The sequence below is a fragment of the Fringilla coelebs genome, assembly GCF_963513975.1.
Source record: "Fringilla coelebs genome assembly, chromosome: 27".
Lineage (NCBI taxonomy): Eukaryota > Metazoa > Chordata > Aves > Passeriformes > Fringillidae > Fringilla > Fringilla coelebs.
This window is the reverse complement of record NC_140053.1, coordinates 1482419-1502652: the sequence shown is the minus strand read 5'-3', so window position 1 is coordinate 1502652 and position 20234 is coordinate 1482419. Positions and strand designations below refer to the sequence as shown.

Sequence of the window (20234 nt, the reverse complement as noted above, 5' to 3'; positions counted from 1 at the left end):
GCAGGACGTGGCGGAGGAGCCGGCTGTCCGCCTGTCCCTCCCTCTGCCTGATCCTTCCCTTCGGGATAAAGCCCAAATAAGCCACTTGCAGAGCCAGGCACTACCCCCGCACCCCAAACCAGCCGGGTGTGTGTTTGTGTGCGTGTGCGTTACCCACATTTAGGGATTATTATATTTCTTATGTCCTTTTCCATATAAACAAGCGTGAAAAGCCCCCGGATTTCGGCCATCCCCACGCGGTCAGCCCGGGAGATGCGCGCAGCCCACCGAGCCGGGTGACCGCACGTTCCCAGAGCTCGTTCTGCATCCCCGGGCGGGCTGCACCGGTGGCGCCGGGGCTGCCGGAGCCGGCCCGGCCGGGAGCAGCGCCACGGCCGGAGCTGCCCGGAGCACGCCACGGCCGGGGCTGCGCCGGCCTGGAGCGGCCGTGCCCGGTGACCGGAGCCGCCCGGAGCGCGCTGGCAGCCGGGGAGGCCCGGCCGTAGCGCAGCCGGCCGAGCTACTCGGTGCCGCGGCGGCATCCGGTGCCACGGGAGCTGCCGGGACCGGAGGGGCAGCCGGCACCGTGCAGGCAGCCGCCGCCGCGGCGGGGCCGGCGCGGTCGGTGCTACGGAAGCGGCCGGTACCGGCGAGGTGTTCGGTACCGCGGAGGCCGCCGGGCTGGCCGGTGGCACGGAAGCAGCCCGGGATGGCCCGTACTGTGCCGACAGCCGAGATGGCCGGGAATGTGCAGGCGCTGCCCGGCCGGGATTGGCTGCGGGGAATGACGCCCAGCACAACAAAGGTGGAGTTGGAGAAATTCCATTAAAAAAAATTAAGAGAGAGAGAGAGAGAGAGAGAGAGAGAGAGAGAGGAGAGAAAGGGAGCGGAGGGAGGGAGGAGGGGAGGAAGCTGCCCCTCGCCCGCCCCGCCGGGCAGAGCCCCCCCCGCCGCCGTGTCCCGGGGCCGCGGGGCGGGCAGGAGCGCGGCCCCGCCGTGCCGTGGGGGCCCGGCTCGGCTCCCCCCCCCCCTTCCCGCTTCCCCCTCTTTATTTTTTTTCCCCTCATCTCTCTTTTTTCCCCCCTATTTTTTTTTTTTCTTTATGCAAACGCCGGCCGAGGATTGTTGCACATGTAAGGAGATTTTTTTTTTTCTTCCTCCCTTCCCCCCCCCACCCCACCCCCCCCTCCTTTCCCTCCTCTTCTCCTTCCTCCTCCTCCTCCTCCTCTTTTTCTTCTCACCACAGTGTTGCAAAAGCAAAGAGCAATAAAAAACCCGGCGGAAAGCGGCGGCGGGGCGGCGGGGCTGGCGGGGAGATCCCGGCGGATCCCGGCGCGCTCAGCCCGGCTGATTGGAAGAGCGAACGCAGCGCCATGGAGGCGGGGGAAAGCGCGATCGTCTCTGCGGGGACTGGAGCGCGTCCACGCCCGGGGCCAGCGCTGCAGAGCTGGCCGCCGTTCAACCGCCGCTCCCCCGCCCCGGCCCCGCCGAGCGAGCCCCGAGCCCCCGCCGCCCCCCAAAGCGGCGGCCCCGCCGGTACGTGCCCGCGCCGGGGGAGCCGCCGCCGCCGTGCCCCGCCGCGCCGCGCCGTGCCCGCCGCCCGGGCTCGCCATTCGCCGCCGCGCCGCTCCGCCGGCGGGGCTGGAGGAGGCGCTTTGTTCCTCCCCGGGCTCCCGCTGCCGCCGCCGCCACCGCCGCGCTCCGGGCTCGGTAAGGCGCTCCGCCGCCGCTCCGACGGGAACGGGGAGGGGGTCGCGCCCACCGGAGCGATTTTTTTTTTTTTTTAAAGAGAGATAGATAGGTAAATATAAAAGAGAGAATATTTTTTTTTTTTTTAGAAAGGCTGGTTTCGCGCAGGCCCCGCGGGCAGGAAGCCGCCGCCGCCACCGCCGGGGCTCGCCCGCCTCGCCCGCCCGCGGGGGGCACCGCGCTGGGGCTCGGGGCGGGGGGCAGCGCCCGGCTCGGCGGCCCCGGTGTGCCCCCCCCTTCTCTCCCTCCTTTTTCCCTTCCCTTCCCTCTCCTCCTCCTCGCTCCCTCCCTCCTTCCCGCTCGCCTTCCCTCCCTCCTCCCCGGTGCCGCAGCTGGATTTCGGGGGCAGGCTTCCAGCGCTGCCCGCTTGTTTTTCCCGAGCCCGGGTGAGTCCCGCGCCGCGGCGGGAGCTGGGCGCCGCGCTCCGCCGGTGCGTGCCGGGGCTCGGCCGACCCCCCCCCGCGCTTCATCTCCCCTTATCCTCGCTGTATCCCCTCTTTATCCCTTTTTTCTCCTTATTTTCTTTTTATCTATATTTTTTTTTCTTCCCCTCTTTTTTTTTTTTTTTTTCCGCCTTTCACCCCCCTTCCCTTCCTTTCTTCCCTCCGGACCGGGAGCGGGGCTCCAGCCCCCCGCTGGGTGGGTGGGTGTTTGCGGGCTCGAGGAGGGGTCGCGGAGAGAAAAGAGGGGGGTAAGAAAGGGAGGAAAGGAAAGGAAAAACGAGGAAAGGAAAAGCGAGGAGGGGGCGGCGGTGGGGAAAAAGAGAGGGGGGGAGGATCGGGTAGGAGCCGCTCCCCGGGGGTCGGTGCGGGGAGGTCGCGCTGCCCTCGCCCGGCTCGCTGCAGCTGCCCGGCCGCCCCCAGCCGGGCATCCCCGCCCCCCCTTCCCCCTCCTCCTCCTCCTCCTCCTTCTTCTCCTTCTCCTTCTTCTTCTTCCCCCAGCGGCTCCGGCGGCGGGGTTGGGGCTGCGGCGGCTCGGTTAGAGCTCCCCCCCACACCCCCCCCCCCCTCCAACCTCCTCCCTCCTTCTTCCACCACCACCTCCTCCTCCTCCTCCTCCCCCTTAGCAGCCCGGAGAGGTGGGTTTGTCTCGGCTTTATAACCGCGGGTGGAGGGGAAGGAGCGGCGGGCGGAGGCGGGCGCAGCCCGGCCATTGTGTGCCGCGGCGGAGAGCGGCCGGTAACGATGGGGGGATGCGGGGGGGGATGCGGTGAGGGGGGGGATGAAGCAGCGCATCGCATCGCTCCGGGGGGCCGGGGGTGCGGAGAGGGGCCGGGGGAGCGCTCCGCGTTCCCCCGGCCCCTCTCCGTACCCCCGGCCCCCCGAACTCGCCTTCCATTGTCTGCCCGGGTGTTGTTGGAGGGAAAGAAAAAAGGGGGGGGGGGCTCAGCTCGCTGGCGCCCGGGTGGGAACCGGGGGCGGGGGAGGCGCCGCCGGGGCCGCCCGCGCTCGGTCCCACCCGGTTCCTGCTGCCTGGTGGAGGAGGAGACTGGAGCTGGCCGGCGGCGCAGGGCATGTGCGGGCTCCCCGCCTCCGCCCGCCGGCCCGGCCCCTTCCTCCCCCGCCTCCTCCTCCTCCTCCTCCTCCTCCCCCCCTCCGGGCGCGGGATCCGGTCCCCCCCCGGCTCCCCCGCGGGGGGATCCCGCACCCCCTCCCCGCGCGCCCCCCGGGGATCCCGGTGCGCGCGCACCGCCCCGCCCCGCCATGATCCCACGGATCCCTCCCCCTGTCGCGATCCCGCCTTTCGCGACACCCCCACACGTCCCCCCCCGGTTGCGATCCCCCGCTCCCACCCCGGGGCGATCCCCGCTTTCACACCGCCCGGGGGCTGGGCTTGATCCCACCCCGCGGCGATCCCTCGGCCGGCCCCGGGGGTGGTCCTGGGTCCGCCCACCGCGGGGGTTGATCCAAGCCTGGAGCGGTTCCCCCCATCCCTTCAGGCTTCATCCCGCCCCGGGCGATCCTCGGCCCCACGCTGGAGGGGTCTGCACGCCCCTCATCCGCCCCCAGGTGATCCCGCAGCCCCCCCAGGACGGATCTTCCTCAGGGGGTCCCACATTCCGCCCCCCCGGGGGCTGGCCCGACCCCCGGGCCTGGCGGGGCCTGCACCCCGTGGTGCTCCCGCATTCCCCTCCCGCAGCTGATCTCCCCCGGGGGCCATCCCGGATCCTGCCTGGAGCCCGGGGTTTCTGCACCCCTGGGCCATCCCCCTGCCCTCCCCGGGTGCTCCTCCCTCAGGCCCAGGGCCCGGTTCTGCCCGAAGCCCCTGGACCCCCTCCCCAGGGCCCCCCCAAGCCTGGATGCCCCCTGGCATCCCCCAGGCCCAGCTCCTCCCCAGGCCTGGGCCTGCTACCCCCAGGCCTGCGGCCTGTCCCTCAGGGGATCCCCCTGAGGCCTCCCGCCTGCTCTGCCCTCCAGGGGCTCCCCCCATGGAATCCCCCATGGGGATCCCCCCAGGCTACCATCCTGCCATCCCCCCCACACCCCACCAAGTTTTGGGGTCTCCCTCCCTAGCTTATCCTTCCCCATGGAGACATAAGATCCTTCCTAATGAGGTCTGAGGGCATCCTTCCCCTGGAGCCCCCCCTGTTGAAATATCCTCCTCCAGCTTGTTCTCCTCCCTTGGGAGACCCCTGAATCCCCCCGAGGTCCCCAAATGTGCCCCCTCGTTCCCTTGGATGTGGGGGATCCCTCTCTTCTCCAAGCATGTCCCCACCTCTGGGGAGGATTTTGCTGGATCTGTGGTGGGCCTTCCTTTGAAACACCCATTTTGCAGTGGGGGGAGTGAACCCCTTACAGGGGATCCCTTGGAGCCCTTTTGCCTCAGATTTCTCTTGATCCCAGGTTTTTGGATCCCACCCACCCCAGGGGAGCCGCCTTGAACCTGTCTCCTCTGGAATTTATTGGGATCACTCTCAAATCCTACCCCCACACTGGGGACAAACCCCTGGACCCTTCTCCCCTGCCCACACACCCCTTTTCTCCTCCCCTGACCAACGTGGCGGTCACATCACCACGAAGGATCCCCCCTGCTGGAGCTCTCCCCAGACCTCACAGGGATGGGTGGGAGGGGGTATTCCTGCGCTCATTCACTGGGAAGGGAGAGGATGGGTGGATCAAGCTTCCCCCACTCCCCATTAGGAGTTGGGGGCTCCCCATCGTGGTGGGGATGCCTAGCAGGGTTCTTTCTCCCTTTCCTTGCAGTGCTGTGCGGGAGTGATTTCGGGAAGAGGGTGAGGAGGGAGCCGGCGGGACCGTGCTGGGCACAGGCAGGTGGAGGATGAACGGCGAAGCTGAGTGCCCTGCAGACCTGGAAATGACAGCTCCCAAAAACCAAGGTGAGCCCCCGGCAGCCCCACCCCTGAGCATGTGCTCCCAGAAGAATGCTGCTGCCACGCTTAAAAATAATAATAAATAAACCTCAGAGCGCCCCTTTTCTCTGAGGGATGGCAGAGGAGGAGGGATGGAGAGGGAGGAGGGATGGAGGATCCGTGATCCCGGCTGCCAGCGGGTTGAGGTGGGGGGGGAATCTGCCTCTCTGTGTTCTGATCCCCCACGGGGAACACACACAGACGTGCACATGGATTCATGCTCCAGTGCACCAGCAGCCCCTTGGTGCTGGGATGCTCCTGGGGAAACTGGAGTTCCAGGGGGATTGGGAAGGGGGGGCTGGCACAGAGGTGCTGCCCTCCCTGCTCACATCTGGGCTGCATTAAAAGCTGAGCCGTTACCTTGGGCCTCCAGCTTCCAGACCCCAGCATGACATCAGAGCTTCAACTTTTATTGGAAAAGGGGCAGGAAAACAAGGGAAACAAGAGAGATGTTTGTTTAGGGCAGCTCACGGGGCTCTGCCACTCCAACCCTTAAAAGCCCCCTGGGTCCCCCAAACCTGTGGAGCGCCGTCCAGCCCCTCACACCTGCCAGGTCCCCCCATTTTCCTCCTTCCCTGCTGCAGTCGGGGTTGTTGCCTCGAGCGAACCCAGCTGGAGCACGTGTCCTTCTCCGGGACTTGAGATGGATTTAATTACACTGGGGCAGCTTTCCTAATATAGACCCGGCCCGGCTGGTGCCAGGAGAGCCGGGATAAATCGGTCCCAGGGCACAGACAGCCCCATTCATCCTGGTGGGTGAGCGCCGCAATTCCAGCGTTTCTCAGCATGCCCCAGGTTGAGGGAGGGGCAACAGAGGGATGGAGGGCTGAGTGTGGGGGTCCCTGTTGTCCCCACCCTGCTGCCAGTGAGGATTTTGGGATGTTTCCACTGGGTTTTTTTTATGTTTTCCTTTGGGATGTGGTTATTCCGGCTGTGTGCCAGTGGAGGGTTCATGCAGGGCCAAAGGTCTCTGGGTGTTTCTGCATTTGAGGGGGGAAACTGAGGCACTGGGCTTGATGGGGGCAGGTTTGGGGAGTGTCTCATCCCCTTCTCCATCCCCTCTGGATTTTTGTGGCTGTGCTGCTTTTGGTAATTCCTCCTGATTTCTGCAAGTAAAGCTGGCACCAGCTTCCCAGCCCTGTTCTGCCTCATTGGTCCTTGCCTGGGAGGCTTGGAAAGTGGACGGGAAAAACAGGAAGACAGAATCTGGGACTCTGTTCTCCCTCCCCCAGCTCTGATCTCCCCCAGCTCTGTAGGGAATGGGAGTTTCCCATCTCTTTTGCCTCTGCATGGTGCTTTGGGATGAAGCCATGAGCATGGGGACACACCCCAAGCCACCAGGCCCTCGCTTTCCAGGGGGGCTCTTTCTGTCTTCTCCCTCCTTATTAATTCCTAATGAGGTCACTGTAGGGACCAGCTGGATCCCAAACTGTTCCTGCCTTGACCCCCAACCAGGCAGGTCCAGGAGGGGAAATGGGATGGGGGGGTGACATCCTGGCTATGCTCCCAGGTTCCATATGTCCTTTAAAATCCCTTGCTTGGATTTGGGAATCCAGGGGAATTGTCCTTCCCCAAACCCCTGCAAGGGCAGGAGGTGGAGGTGGTTTTCCTCATGTTGAGTCTTGAGTGGAAGGAGAACTGCAGCTGGAGAAATCTGTGCAGCTGGATATTTCTGGGAGCTTGGTTTCATTCCTGGAGACGGAGGGAGAGATGCTCCACTCAGATCCTTGATGAGCCACACTGTCCCCATCTCTGGGGGGCTCCATGTCCTGTAGGCAGCTCCAAACACCTCAGCCTTCACCTGGCAGAGGTGTGAGGCAGGGAATGCCTTGGTGAGCCAGTCCTGTGCTGCGGGAATCCCGGGTGCCCATCCCGGGATGAGGCAGCCTGGGCTGTGTGGGCGGGTGGCTCCGGGCTCTGCTCCTCCTCCAGCCCATCCCCAGGGAATTTTCCTTCCGCTCCCAGGCCCCGCTGCATTCCCCAGGGCCACCCATGTTTGCAGAGCACCCTGGGCTGTGCTCCCCTGCTGGTGTGGAAGCTCAGAGCAGGGAGGAATTCCCCTGGCAAGGAAGCAGCCCCAGGGTTGGGGCAGGATGAGGCGTTCAGGGCTGGGATATCCTGCCTGCTGCCTGTCCCAGCACGGTGCTGCTGCCTGTCCTGGCCTCCAGGTTGCTCCAGGCTCTCTGGCTTTGCCATGTGCCAATCCCACCATTCCAGTAGCATGTTCCTATGGGAGCTGGGGATGCTCCTCCCAGCAGTTTGGGGGATGTTGGGGTGATATGAACATGATCCTGCACTGTCAGGGACCCCTCTGTGAGACAGGGGGGCTCTGCTTCCCCTCAGTTTGTGGTCTGGGAGCTTTGACCTTGGCAGAGGTCATGATGGAGCTGGGCCCAGGTGATCACAAAGCTGTCCGAGGTGCAGGAAAAGCAATGCTGAGGTTTTCCAGTTGCTTTGGACACATGCACTTAGAAAGTGGGTTTCCCTGCTTCCTGCTTGGCTGGAGAGCTCATTGCTCCCATGTCACTCTGCAGGGGTAGGAAATAGCCCTCTGCTCCTGTGCAGCAGAGCCATCCCTTATCTGATGGTTTTCTGGGATGAGCGAGTCTCTCTGGTTTGCACCGAGTGGAATTTCTAGCTTTGCCCAGATTGTTTTGGCCCATAGAAAGTTGCTCGAGGGTGATGGAAACAGCCACGTCCCTTTGATCTTTAATCTCGAGAGGCAGCATGTGGAGATTACGTGTCCTGGCGTGCGGTCCGGAGCGGCACGCCGGGAGCTGTAGTCCCAGTGTCCTGCTGGGAAGGGAAGGAAAGGGAAGGGAAAAGTCTTCCTGCCCTTGGCTGATCCTGTTTCTCACTGCTCAGACCGCTGGTCGCAGGAGGACATGCTGACCCTCCTGGAGTGCATGAAGAATAACCTGCCCTCCAACGACGGGAGCAAGTTCAAAACCACTGAGTCCCACCTGGATTGGGAAAAAGTGGCTTTCAAGGACTTCTCAGGGGAGATGTGCAAGATGAAGTGGATGGAAATCTCTAATGAGGTAATTGATACCACTGGGGCTTCCTGGGGGCATTGTGGCAGGGTCCAAGTGTCCTCCTGACATTCCTGGGGCCGTTGGAATGGTCCAAGCTGAGTGCCCAGAGCCTTCGGCCATTGGTGCCAGCACTATCCCACTGCTGTCAGAGCTGTGACCCTCTCAGAGGGGCTGAGATCAGTCATTTTTGGGGGGGCATTACAAAACCCAGTGGCTTTCTGCTATGCTGAGGATCTGCCCTGTCCCCTATTCAAGTCTTTGTCTCTTCATTTCCTGCACAGGTGAGGAAATTCCGGACCCTCACAGAGCTCATTATGGACGCTGAAGAGCATGTGAAGAATCCTTACAAAGGCAAAAAGCTCAAGGTATTGGGCAGGAATTAGGCTCAATCCCTAAGGGGTGACCTCACACTTCCCCAGGATGTGGTTCTGTTGTCCCTGTGCCACCTCAGATCCACGTGGCTCCACTGTGGGAGCCCCTGCAGGCACCTCAGTGCCCCTAATCCTGGTGTCCGGCTGCCCAAGGCTCCGGAGGCTGTGGCGCTGGGCCTGGGCCAACTCCCGGGTACATTTAATATGGCTGGCTGTACTGCTGGCAGCCTGCATCCAAGTTTAGCTCCAGAGGGGCTGGGAGCTACTGTCCTATTCCTGGCCTGCGGGTGCTTTCAGCTGGGTGGCCCTGGGGCAGCCAATGGTCCATCCCTGGGAGCTGGGTCCCATCCCCTCCTCCTGCCCCAGTGTCCCCTCTTGCTCTGTGCTGACAGCTCTGGATTGGCTGGAGGCCGCTCCCAAGGTTCCCAACCATGGGATGTTGTAGTTTCTTGGGGAGTCCTCATTCCCAGCAGTTTCCCCCTCCTTGCCTGCTGTGCCTGGATCACCAGCAGGGATGGATGGAGGCAGTCCCCAAGTCTGGGGAGCCATGGGTTAGGCTGTGCCCCAGTGGTGCTGCCAGCTCCATGCTCAGTGTCCTCCACTCTGCTGTCTCCCCAGAAACACCCCGACTTCCCCAAGAAGCCCCTGACTCCCTATTTCCGCTTCTTCATGGAGAAGCGAGCCAAATACGCCAAGCTTCACCCCGAAATGAGCAACCTGGATCTCACCAAGATCCTGTCCAAAAAATACAAGGAGCTTCCCGAGAAGAAAAAGGTATGGGGGGGGTGGGTTCAGCAAGCCCCTTCCCACCATGTGCCTCTCTGTGCTGGGCTCTGCTCAGCTCTTCCAGTAAAACCAGCAGAGCTCCAGTTAGGGCTCTCAATGGGAGAAGCCAGGTGTTTGTTTAGTCCTGTCAGACCTGTAAGACTTCCTTGGCTTTTCCTGTCCTGGTTCCCAGGATCCCTGGGGTGGAGGCCAGTTGCGTCTGTCCGTTGGTCCGTCTCTTCCCGACGGACCTGGATGGTGGCTTTGCCACTGGGTGGATCTGTGTTTAAAGGGGTTAAGGCTCACGCCCCACTGTGCCACCCTGTCCGGGTGAGGGACACAGGGACAGGCTCTGGGAGAGGCTGGGAGCAGAGATCTGCCCACCTGGAGATGCCAGAGCCTGGGCAGGGCTTTGGGGGGCCCAGCTTTAACTCTGGGGTGTCCAGGAAAAGTCCAAGGCCCAAGGTCATGCTGTGCCTTTTCCCAGAGCTGCTGGGATACACAGAGAGGGGAGATGCCAGCTGCTGAGTCTTTGGCAGGCTGGAAACCCTCTGCAGGACCATTCCGTGGGCTGGGGAGCCCTTGAGTCCCTCTTGGGGTGGTGGGATACCCAGCCAGGTCAGTAGGGATTATCTTCCTGCCTGTTCCCTGGTGCTGACGTCCCTCTCCACCTCTGTGGTGGCTTTGTGTCCCCAGATGAAATACATCCAGGACTTCCAGCGAGAGAAGCAGGAGTTTGAGAGGAACTTGGCAAGGTTCAGGTGAGCAGGCAGCCCTCCCCATATTTCCCAGACCCCTCCAGGCAGATCCAGATTGCACTCCTGTGCATAGCTCATAGAGCCCACTGATGGGCTTTTGGCGTGAAGAGAAGGGGGAATTCAGCAAAAAGAGAACAAGGAAAAGGTGTCTGAGAGCAACCCTCCAGCTGGGAGACTGGATGAGGGGGAGAGTGGAGGACCAGCCATGCTCTGGGGGTCAGGGTCTGTGAGGTGGGAACAAGAGCCCTGTCACCAGCACTGATGAAAGCTGAAGTGTCCCCCCTGTCACTCCAGACCTTCCCCTTGGATGTGATTGCTGTGATCCAGTGGATCCTTGGCATTCCCAATGACCTGCTGTAGCTTCAGCATTGCAGCCGAGCCCAGGGATGGCTGTAGCCAAATGCTCCCCAAGGAGAGACAAGCTTAAATCTCTCCTAAAACCCTCTCGCTCTTTTTGGGGACCCCCCAGCCCCTGAGCCCATGGAGGCTCTGCCCTGCAGTGAGGTTAGGGGTGCTCTCCTTGCCACTGCCACCTCCCTGACGCTCTCCCTTCCCCACCTCCCTGCCTGCTGAAGGGAAGACCACCCGGATCTCATCCAGAACGCCAAGAAATCCGACGTCCCCGAAAAGCCCAAGACCCCCCAGCAGCTGTGGTACAACCACGAGAAGAAGATCTACTTGAAAGTGCGTCCAGATGTGAGTACGGTGGGTGGGAGTGAGTGCGAGTGTGAGTGCTGGGGGGTCCTGGACCCCGCTGCTGGGGGCAGGAGGGGGAAGGGAGAGAAGCATTTCAGGGGGTCGGGATGGAGGACACCGCTAGGAGCTCCCGGAGCCTGGACCGAGGTAAGGAGGGGCTCTGCACACCTGGAAGAGGCTCAGGGATCCAGCCCCCATTTTTTGCCAGGAAGGGGTGACCACAGCCTGAGTCAGGGCAGGAAAGGATTCCAGCACAGACATCCACCTCTGGCCATGCCCCCCACTCCCACACACCCCCACGGCTCCCAGCCACCCCATGCTGGGTGCTGTCAGGCCCCACCAGGCCACGCCATTTTTTTTGCCATTTTTTCATATTTTTTCATCCCTCTTTTTTTTTTGGATTTTACCCCTCTGCCCTCACCTCTGGCTTTGGGTTTTCAGGCCACCACGAAGGAGGTGAAAGAGTCGCTGGGCAAGCAGTGGTCTCAACTCTCGGATAAAAAGAGGCTGAAATGGATTCATAAGGCCCTGGAACAGCGGAAGGAGTACGAGGTAGGGAGCAGCCTCACCCGGTCCCCTCCACACTCGTCCCAACATTCACTCCGAGCCACTCTGCATCCCAGCCCTGCGGGGCCTCTCCCGATAGCCAGCGTGGGGATTCAGGCAGGTCCTGGCAGGTCCCTAGTGAGTCTGAGCCCTGCCTCTCCAGCCGTGTGCAAGGCAAACAGCAGCATCCCCAGGCACAGGATTAGGGCAATGGTTGGCTTCTCTCTCCTCCTCCTCCGGGCCCAGCAGGCGGGGGTGGCAGCCCCTCTGACCCCTCTCCGTTCCCACAGGAGATCATGCGGGATTACATCCAGAAGCACCCGGAGCTGAACATCAGCGAGGAGGGAATCACCCGCTCCACCCTCACCAAGGCCGAGCGGCAGCTCAAGGACAAGTTCGACGGACGACCCACAAAGCCCCCCCCGTGAGTCCTGTCCCTCCTGGAGCCACGGCCTGAGTGGATGCTGGTTCTTGCCAGAGAGGAAACTGGACTCTGCTGGGCTTGGGAAGCTCAGATAACTTCTGGGATCACAGACACATTTATAGGTTTATAGGACACATTTCTTCACAGTCAAGCCTGGGAACAGGCTGCCCAGGGCAGTGGTGGAGTCACCATCCCTGGAAGTGTTCAAAAAGCGTGGATGTGGCACTTGAGGACGTGGTTTAGTGGTGGCCTTGGCAGTGTTAGTTCATGGTTGGACTAATGATCTTAGAAGGCTTTTCCAGCCTTAAAGACTACATGATTCTGTGATGATCCCTTTAAACCAGTCCTTAAGTGTACATCAAATACACATTTTGGGGAGAATCTGAGTGAGGTTTACAGTGATACTCTCTCTGGCTTTTAGGGGGTGATCCAGCACCCAGCTGCCCTAAAACACAGGCACTTTACTTCCTTGCCTGGTGCAACCTAGCTGGGAGGTTTTGGGGAGGTTTTTGCACCGAGCCAGCTGCACAGGGGCAAGTTTTCCCTAACATTGGGTCCCTCCGTGGGTTTTTCAGGAATAGCTACTCCCTGTACTGTGCAGAGCTGATGGCCAACATGAAAGACGTGCCCAGCACAGAGCGGATGGTGCTGTGCAGCCAGCAGTGGAAGCTGCTCTCTCAGAAGGAAAAGGACGCCTACCACAAAAAGTGTGACCAGGTGAGTGGCTGAGGATGGGCAGGTAGGGGAAGAAGCAGGTGGGCAGCAGTGCAGAGTCTGGGCTACAAATATCCCTGGAAACAAAGCCCTCACCTTTCCTCAGTCCCTGTGCTGGTGTGCATCACTGATTCTCCCTGAGGTCCTCGGTCACCTCCCTTGATCCTGTCTCCTGTGTGGGACAAACAGATGGTCCAGGTGGAGGGTGCTGTTGCCAAGGGGCTGGGGCTGGGTCAGGGGCTGCAGGGGGCAGAGATGGAGTGAGGGATCTCTGTGTAACCACATGTGTCCGTCTCCTTCCAGAAAAAGAAAGATTACGAGATCGAGCTGCTCCGCTTCCTGGAGGTGAGTGATGAGGGGGTGCTCAGCCATCAGGTGCTGGAGATCCCAAATTTGGGAATGGGGAACTCTGCCCAGGGACTGGGATGACTCAAATGGGGAGGTGCCCTCTCTGCTCCCCCAAAACGTGCCTGGGCCCAGCTGTGAGTGCTGTGCAGGTGGTTGAACACAGCCTTGACCTTCGGTCTGTCCTAATGCCTGACCTGGTGTCTTCCAGTTGGGCACTGGGAGGTGAGGGTGGGCCCCCAGCTGGGAGGGGAGCTGGGGTGAGCAGAGGACTGGAGCTGGAGGGGAGGCTGTTCAGTGGCTGTGGCTGTGCAGCCTCTCACTTCCTTCCCTTGTGGGGCGTGGGCGGGGGAGCTGCACTGAGGCCACCCCAGCATCGTCCCCGTCCCCTGGCGGATGTGACACAGCCCCGGCTGCGGCTGCAGGGCCACGGGGTGGAAAACCCAGGGGTGTGCCTGGACCCAGGCACCTGCCCACCTGCTTTCACTGAGAAATGGCTGAGCTGGGGGAGAGGGACGCTGCCCAGATAGGGGGTGACAGCGTGGGGACCCCCAGTCTGTACATGTGCAGTTCCAAATGCTGGTCCTGACTGGGACAGGATGTGGATCAGGATACCCAAGTGTATTAATATTAATTCCCCTTCCTCAGAGTTCCTATTCCCCAATTGCCTCAAGGTCTCATTAGCACTGGGCTGTCTAACGATGTCTCTTCTCCTGTGCCACCCAGAGCCTGCCCGAGGAGGAGCAGCAGCGGGTGCTGGGCGAGGAGAAGATGCTGGGCAGCAACCGGAAAGGGGCAACGAGTCCTGCATCCAAAAAATCCTCACCAGAGACCGGCAAGGTGGGAGCAGCCCCGGGAGGGATGCGGCAGCACCTGCCAGAGCCTTGGGATGGGGTTGTGCGTCTCAAGGGGCTTTGGGGGCTGTGGTCCCTGCATGGGCTCGCCCCCTCACAGCCCTGTGTGCCCCTCAGGCCAGCTCAGAAAAGCCCAAGCGGCCGATCTCAGCCATGTTCATCTTCTCGGAGGAGAAGCGGAAGCAGCTGCAGGAGGAGCGGCCGGAGCTGTCAGAGAGCGAGCTGACCCGGCTCCTGGCCCGCATGTGGAACGACCTCTCCGAGAAGAAGAAGGTGGGTACAATCGCTCTATTCCTCCTCCATCTCCATCTCCACTGCTCCTGTGGGCATCTCGGGCAGGGCAGGGGGTGCTCCTGTCCTTGTCCTGCACCACGGGGTACAGACATCCCCTGGAGCATCTCAGTGACCTGTCACGCAGGTGCCAATGTCAGCACTGGCTGTGCCTCCCCCTCTCATCACCTGGGGGGTCAAAACTCACCAGATAAAGAAACCTCAGAGGGGCCTTAACCTCAGTTTTAAGGCTTTGGTTATTTTCCTGATGGGGGGAGTCCCGAGATGGGGTTGGGGGCTGTCAGTGCTACTGTGGGGGCAGTGCTGGGGGAGCTCCAGTGTCCCTCTGGTGTTGGGGGCTGTGTCCCAGCCGTGCCCCCTCACCCCGTGCCCCCTGCCCAGGCCAAGTACAAGGCACGAGAGGCGGCGATGAAGGCACAGTCGGAGAAGAAGCACGGCTCGGATAAGGAGGAGCGCGGGAAGCTGCCCGAGTCTCCCAAAACTGCTGAGGAGATCTGGCAACAGAGCGTCATCGGGGACTACCTGGCTCGTTTCAAGGTGAGGAGCAGGCTGGGAAAGGGGCTGGAGGTGTGATCATCACTCCCACCAGCAGGAATCCCCAGGAATTTCTCTCTGGTTCTCACATGTGGGTTTGGGCTGAGAGCCATGGGGAGGATGGGAGTCCCAGAGGGAGCAGTGCCCCAGCAGCAGCACCCCAGTGTCCCAGGGTTTTTGGGTGCACCTGATGCATCGTGGTGGTTCTGTCCCACAGAACGACCGGGGCAAAGCACTGAAGGCCATGGAGGCCACTTGGAACAACATGGAGAAGAAAGAGAAGCTGATGTGGATCAAGAAGGCAGCGGAGGATCAGAAGCGATACGAGGTGGGTCTCTGCCCTGTCCTGCCCCTCACCGTGTCCCTTAGCCAGCACTGCCCCTCTCCCTGACCCTCTCTCTCCTGTGGCTCAGAGGGAGCTGAGTGAGATGCGGGCCCCTCCGTGCTCCACCAACTCCACCAAGAAAATGAAATTCCAGGGAGAGCCGAAGAAACCCCCAATGTGAGTACCGGGGGTGTGAAAAATTTGGTCTGGCTGTGCAAGTGGGAAGGGCCTGGAACAAGAGGAGGGAGGGTGGGTTGGACCCTGGTGTGGCTGGACAGGGGTTACGGGCACCTGAGTTGTCTGTGCCCCCTGTCCCAGCCCGGTCCCTGCGCTCTCCCGTGCAGGAACGGTTACCAGAAGTTCTCCCAGGAGCTCCTGTCCAACGGGGAGCTGAACCACCTCCCGCTGAAGGAGCGCATGGTGGAGATCGGCAGCCGCTGGCAGCGCATCTCCCAGGGCCAGAAGGACCACTACAAAAAACTGGCAGAGGAGCAGCAGAAACAGTACAAGGTGCACCTCGACATCTGGCTCAAGGTGAGTGCTGGATCCCGACGCCTGGTGGGAGACTGGGATCCCTTGGTTTTGGGAATGATGTTTGGCATGGTCTCTGTTCCCACCCCTCCTCCGGAAACCACCACCTCAGGACCATTTTTTGACATTTTGTAACTTTAAAGGATAAAAGTTACATACGTGACCAGGCTGTGCCCTGTGCTAGAGCCCTTCCCTGCTCCATCCCCCATTCTGTTCCATGCCCTCCTATTCCTGACTGTGTCCCTGTCCCCACAGAGCCTCTCGCCCCAGGAGCGGGCTGCATACAAGGAACACATTTCCAACGTGAGTATCCACATGGCACTGCTGTGCTGGGATCCCAGGAGTTTGGGAGTGGGATGGGGTTACCAGGAGCTTGGGACTGGGCAGGATCAGTCCTGGGTGAGGTTTGGACGCGTCACACTCCAGAGAGCCCCTCCAGTGGGGATTTGTCCCCATGGCAGCTCAGCAGTGGGATTTCCTCTGGGCTGGACACTGGGAAGGAGCTGAACATGAGCCCTAAAAGGCTCTGTTTTGTTCCCACAGAAACGCAAGAGCATAGGGAAGATCCGGGGTCCCAACCCCAAGATGAAGCCAACGATGCAGTCCAAGTCGGTGAGTCACAACAGCCCCATGGGGCCACCCATCCCTCCCTGGGGAGTGTGTCAGGGGGGACCCACACCCCTTGTCTGAGGCATCCTTTGTGCTTCCAGCTGCCTGCCCTGTCCTCAAAACCATAAACTTTCCCCAAATCCCTGCTCAGAACCCATCCAGGTCAGATTTTCACCACGGTACCTGCTCTGGGACCCTTTTTGGTGCAATTCTCAGTGTAAATGGGGAAAGGCTCCCAGCGAGGTCTGGGGTAGGGAATCACCTGATCTGCTCAATGGCTGGAGGAACCCAAAGGGGAATTGTCAGGGATGGGGTGGGAGCTGCACCCATGGGTGTGGAGGTCCAGGTACTCACCGAGCCCCTCCTGACCCACAGGAGTCAGAGGACGATGACGAGGAAGAAGAGGAGGAGGAAGATGATGATGAAGATGAGGATGACGATGATGACAACGGTGACTCGTCAGAGGAAGGCGGCGACTCCTCGGAGTCCAGCAGCGAGGAGGAGAGCGAGGACGGGGACGAGGTGAGGCCGTGGCACGGGGAGGGCACAGGGCCCCCCTCACCCTCCCCCGGGGCTGGGGGGCACCTGCAGCCGGGCTCAGATAGATCCGTGGCAGAGGAGCCCCCCCGGGAAGCAGGGGGACGTGGGGAGAAGAAGGGGAGCAGGATCCCCCCGGAGTTCCCGGGAAGGGCACGAGGAGCAGCCGCGGGGCGTAGTCAGGAGCAGCCTCGGGAACCTAGAGGTGCGGGGGGGTGTGCAGAGCCCCCAGTGAGCAGAGAAAAATCTCCTGTCTTTTTCCTGGTGGAGATACTGAGTCTGGTCTCGGCTCCGTTTGCGCCAGTGTGAATGCCGAGTAAGTCACCAGAGTCAAAGCTTTACACCGGTGCAACTGAAATCAGACTATGCTGGATGGCGCTGGGGGCAGAAACCGTGTCCGTGCCTTGTGCTCGCCACCGGACAGGTGAGGTGTTTCCACCCCCTCGCTGGTCTCAGCTCACGCCTCTTCCTTCCCTGGCTTTAGAGGGGGGAAACTGAGGCCCGAGGCGGGTCGGGTAGCCTCCCTCGGATCGTGTAGCAAGGCAGTGGCAGAGGTGAGGGCAGGACCCCCGCGCGCTGCTCCGGCACGTCCCCCCGGCACCCCGAGCTGAGCCCTCGCTAACTCACTCCTGGCTCCTGCCCGTGTCCCTCCTCCTCCTCCTCCTCCAGACCCCTGGGGGCAGGGATGGGAGGGTGGGGGTCACCCCTGCAGGGAGGGTGAGCAGGGGACAAGGAGGTGACAATGGACTAACCCTGCCCTGATCTCCCTCCTCTCTGCCACCCTCCTCCCAGAACGACGAGGATGATGAGGATGAGGATGATGAGGACGAGGATGACAACGACTCAGAGGGCAGCAGCAGTTCCTCCTCCTCCTCGGGGGACTCCTCCGACTCCGATTCCAACTGATCGGCCAAGCTCTTTGTAACGTCGTTTGGTTTCTCGGTTTCGGTCCCAAATCCCCCCTGCAGCTCCTCAAAATCCTTCCTCCTCTTCCTCCTGCCCCCCCGTGGGACCCCCAGCGCGGGGAGCGGGGGCCGGGGGGACCCCTCCGCCGAGCTCACACTACGGAGGGGGATCAGGGGCTGCTTCCCCCAGGCTGGGGGGCGAGGAGAGAGCCCCCCACCCCTGCCCCCCGCTTTACTCCCGAGGGGAAGCGATTTTTTTTTTGGAATTTCATTCTTTCCAGGGGGGTGTCTCTCCATCCCTATCCCCATAACCCCCTCGCTACCAGCTCTGGACTTTCTAGAAAGAGAAGAAAAACACACAGGAAAACAAACAAACAAACAAACAAACCAACAACACCCCCCCCCCACCTTTTTTTTTATTAAAAAACCCAGAAATGGGAAGAAAATCCCCTGGCTGCGCAGCCCCTCCGGCAGCGGGCGCGGAGCATGAGCCGAGGGGCTCAGGACTCAGCCGATGGGACAATGCCTCCTCGCAGCCCCCCCTGCCCTCTGCGCACCCCCAGCATCTTGGGGGTCCTCCCCACCCCTCAAAAAACCTTGTACAGTCTGGAAGCTGCCCCGGGAGCTGCCCGGGAACTCCACATCCACGGCACTTGGGAGCGCCGGCCAGGGACGGTGACCCGCGTGTCCCCGGGGGGGTGGGGGGGGTGTGGGTGTGTGTGAGAGCGTGTGAGTGTGTGGGGGGGGCACCGAGCGTGTGGGGGGGGCACCGAGCGTGTGTGGGGGGGCACCGGGGCCGCCCCTGGCAGCTCAGCGTGACCAAGGGGGGGCGCGGGGTTCCCCCCCCCCCGCTCTGTTGTCGGTGGTTGTTGTGCCGTTGTATTTTATTTTAATTTTTTTTGTTGTTGTTTTTGTTTTTTTTCCTTTTTATAAAACAAGAAAGATCCATCTTTTATTTTTCATTTCCCCCTTTTTCCCTGCTCTCCTTCCCCACCTCCACATTTTCCTCTCTGTCTCTGGTGAAGCTGCTCCTCTCCCTTCCTTCCAAATCCTGGGGGGGGACCAGAGCTCCCCTTGCCCCAGTTAACTCCAGTTAACACCAGTTCATGTCCCCTCTGGAGAGGCTCACTCCCCCCCCGGGCCATGCTGTAAATTTTGGTGTGGTTTGGGTTTATTTTGGGGGGTCAATGCCCCCTCCTGGGAGGGGATGGGGCCGCGGGGACCGGGGTGGGTGCATGGGGGGGCCTGGCAGAGCCCCCCCCTTTTTTTAAGCAGACATGAGCACCAGCAATCCCACGGCACCTCCCTGCAGGGTTCTGTCCCCACCCCGTGCCACCCCCCAAAAACCCACCCAGTGTCATTGGGGACCTCCCCCCAGACCCCCACTCTAATTGGGGGGGGCTCAAGATTTGTTACTTCTGCCCCCCTCCCCCCCCCGCCCCCAATCCTGTCCCTGGAGAGGAGCTGGGCTGGAGGACAGGATTTGGGGAGCCCCAGAGAAGGGGATGGGTGGCCTGGGGGGGTTTCTCTCTTCACCCAAATCTCCCAAAGCTGTGGGGGCAGCAGGGGGGGGCCACGCTGCAGATTTTGGGTTCTGAGGGGTCCCTACCCCCCAGCTCTGTAACGCCCCCCAGGTTTGTTTGCTGCTCTCAGCACCCCAAATCCACCCTCCTGCAAAGACATTGGGGACCCCCCCAGTACTGAGGGGAAGGTGGGGGCAGCACCCCCTGTCCTTGCCTCAGTTTGGGCTGAAAAAACACCATTTTGGGCAAACTACCCCCAAAGGTGGGGGAAGGGGGTGAAGCCGGGTGCTCCCGCACGGACAATCCCCCCGAGTCCCCCCGGGACCGGGGCCCCCAAGAGAACCCAGATGGTGTCTTCCCCCCCTCAATGTCCATCTGTCCGTCCCTCTGCTTCCCCCTCCCACTTACCCCAATCCATTTGGGATTTTCCTTTCATTTTCATCCCAATTTTTAATTGCCGCCCCCCCCAAAATCCCCTAAGGGGAACCCCCCTCCCCCAATCCCTTTTTTTCTGCTGAATGTACCCAGCACTGTCGTGTTTTAGTGGATGTGTTTTTAGTACAAAAAAAAAGACAAAAAAAAAAATTCAACCCCACCTTTTATTCCCCCACCTTTTTTTCTGTTAAAAAAAAAAAAGGTAAAAAAAATGAAATAATAAAAAAGAAAAATTCTTACAGCGCCGACAATTTGGGAGGGGGGGGGAAAGACGTTTGCGCTGCAAGAGAATTCCTGAGTGCATTTTGGCACTGCCACAAAATCCCGGGATCCTTTAGATGGAAGTTCTTGTGAATTACGTTAAAAAAAAAAAAAAAAAAAAAGGCAAAAAAACACCAAAAAAAAAAAATCATCTTTTTTTTCTAATATTTAAAGAGTGTTTTTGTAGGTTTAAAAAAAAGACAAAAAAAAAAAGGAAAAAAAAAAAAGAAAAATAATAATAATCCCGACTCGGAATTTGTACGGCTGAGCGGGACGCGGGGGTTGCATCCCCGGTTTCCCGGTTTGCTTGGGGTTTTGGTTCATTTGTTTTGTTTTGGTTTTATTTTTGAGTTTTTTGGGGTTTTTTGTTTTTCCTTTTTTTTTCTCTTTTTTTTTTTTTTTTTGTATAATAAAGTGAAAAATAATGTTTCTGTTCTCATGTCATTACTATAAAAAAATAAAACTTTAGGAAAAAAAAAAAAAAAGGACAAGCGTGAGGAGTGTTCTTCCTCCTTCCTGTGGGATCCCCCTGGGGGGGATTCACTGGGGGAGGGAACCCCTAGGGCTCATTTTTGGGGGCTCTGTGCCACTGGGATTTGCAGCTTGGGATCAGGGGGCATCCGTGGATCTGAAATGTCACCGGGACCTCTCAGTGGGGGCTGTAGGGGTGAGGGTCG

At 60.4% G+C, this 20234-nt stretch overlaps 1 protein-coding gene across 8 annotated transcripts; it reads left to right on the top strand.

The window, feature by feature from the left end:
* Window positions 1-1581: 1581 nt before the first annotated feature.
* Window positions 1582-17693, top strand: UBTF (upstream binding transcription factor). Of its 8 annotated transcripts, none has more exons than XM_084222038.1 (22): window positions 1582-1689; window positions 4932-5065; window positions 7964-8139; window positions 8415-8498; window positions 9123-9278; window positions 9966-10030; window positions 10603-10723; window positions 11165-11275; window positions 11560-11693; window positions 12269-12410; window positions 12711-12752; window positions 13479-13592; window positions 13724-13879; window positions 14279-14434; window positions 14649-14759; window positions 14845-14933; window positions 15101-15290; window positions 15543-15590; window positions 15831-15899; window positions 16272-16418; window positions 16738-16857; window positions 17226-17693. In XM_084222038.1, the coding sequence occupies exons 2-22, from the start codon at window positions 5008-5010 to the stop codon at window positions 17337-17339; spliced, it is 2403 nt and encodes an 800-aa protein (XP_084078164.1). In that variant the 5' UTR covers window positions 1582-1689; window positions 4932-5007; the 3' UTR covers window positions 17340-17693. The 8 variants fall into 8 exon arrangements, with proteins under 8 accessions (XP_084078164.1, XP_084078165.1, XP_084078163.1 ...); XM_084222039.1 differs by lacking the exon at window positions 1582-1689 and adding an exon at window positions 2083-2114 and having other exon boundaries at window positions 10603-10711; XM_084222037.1 differs by lacking the exon at window positions 1582-1689 and adding an exon at window positions 2083-2114.
* Window positions 17694-20234: the final 2541 nt, after the last annotated feature.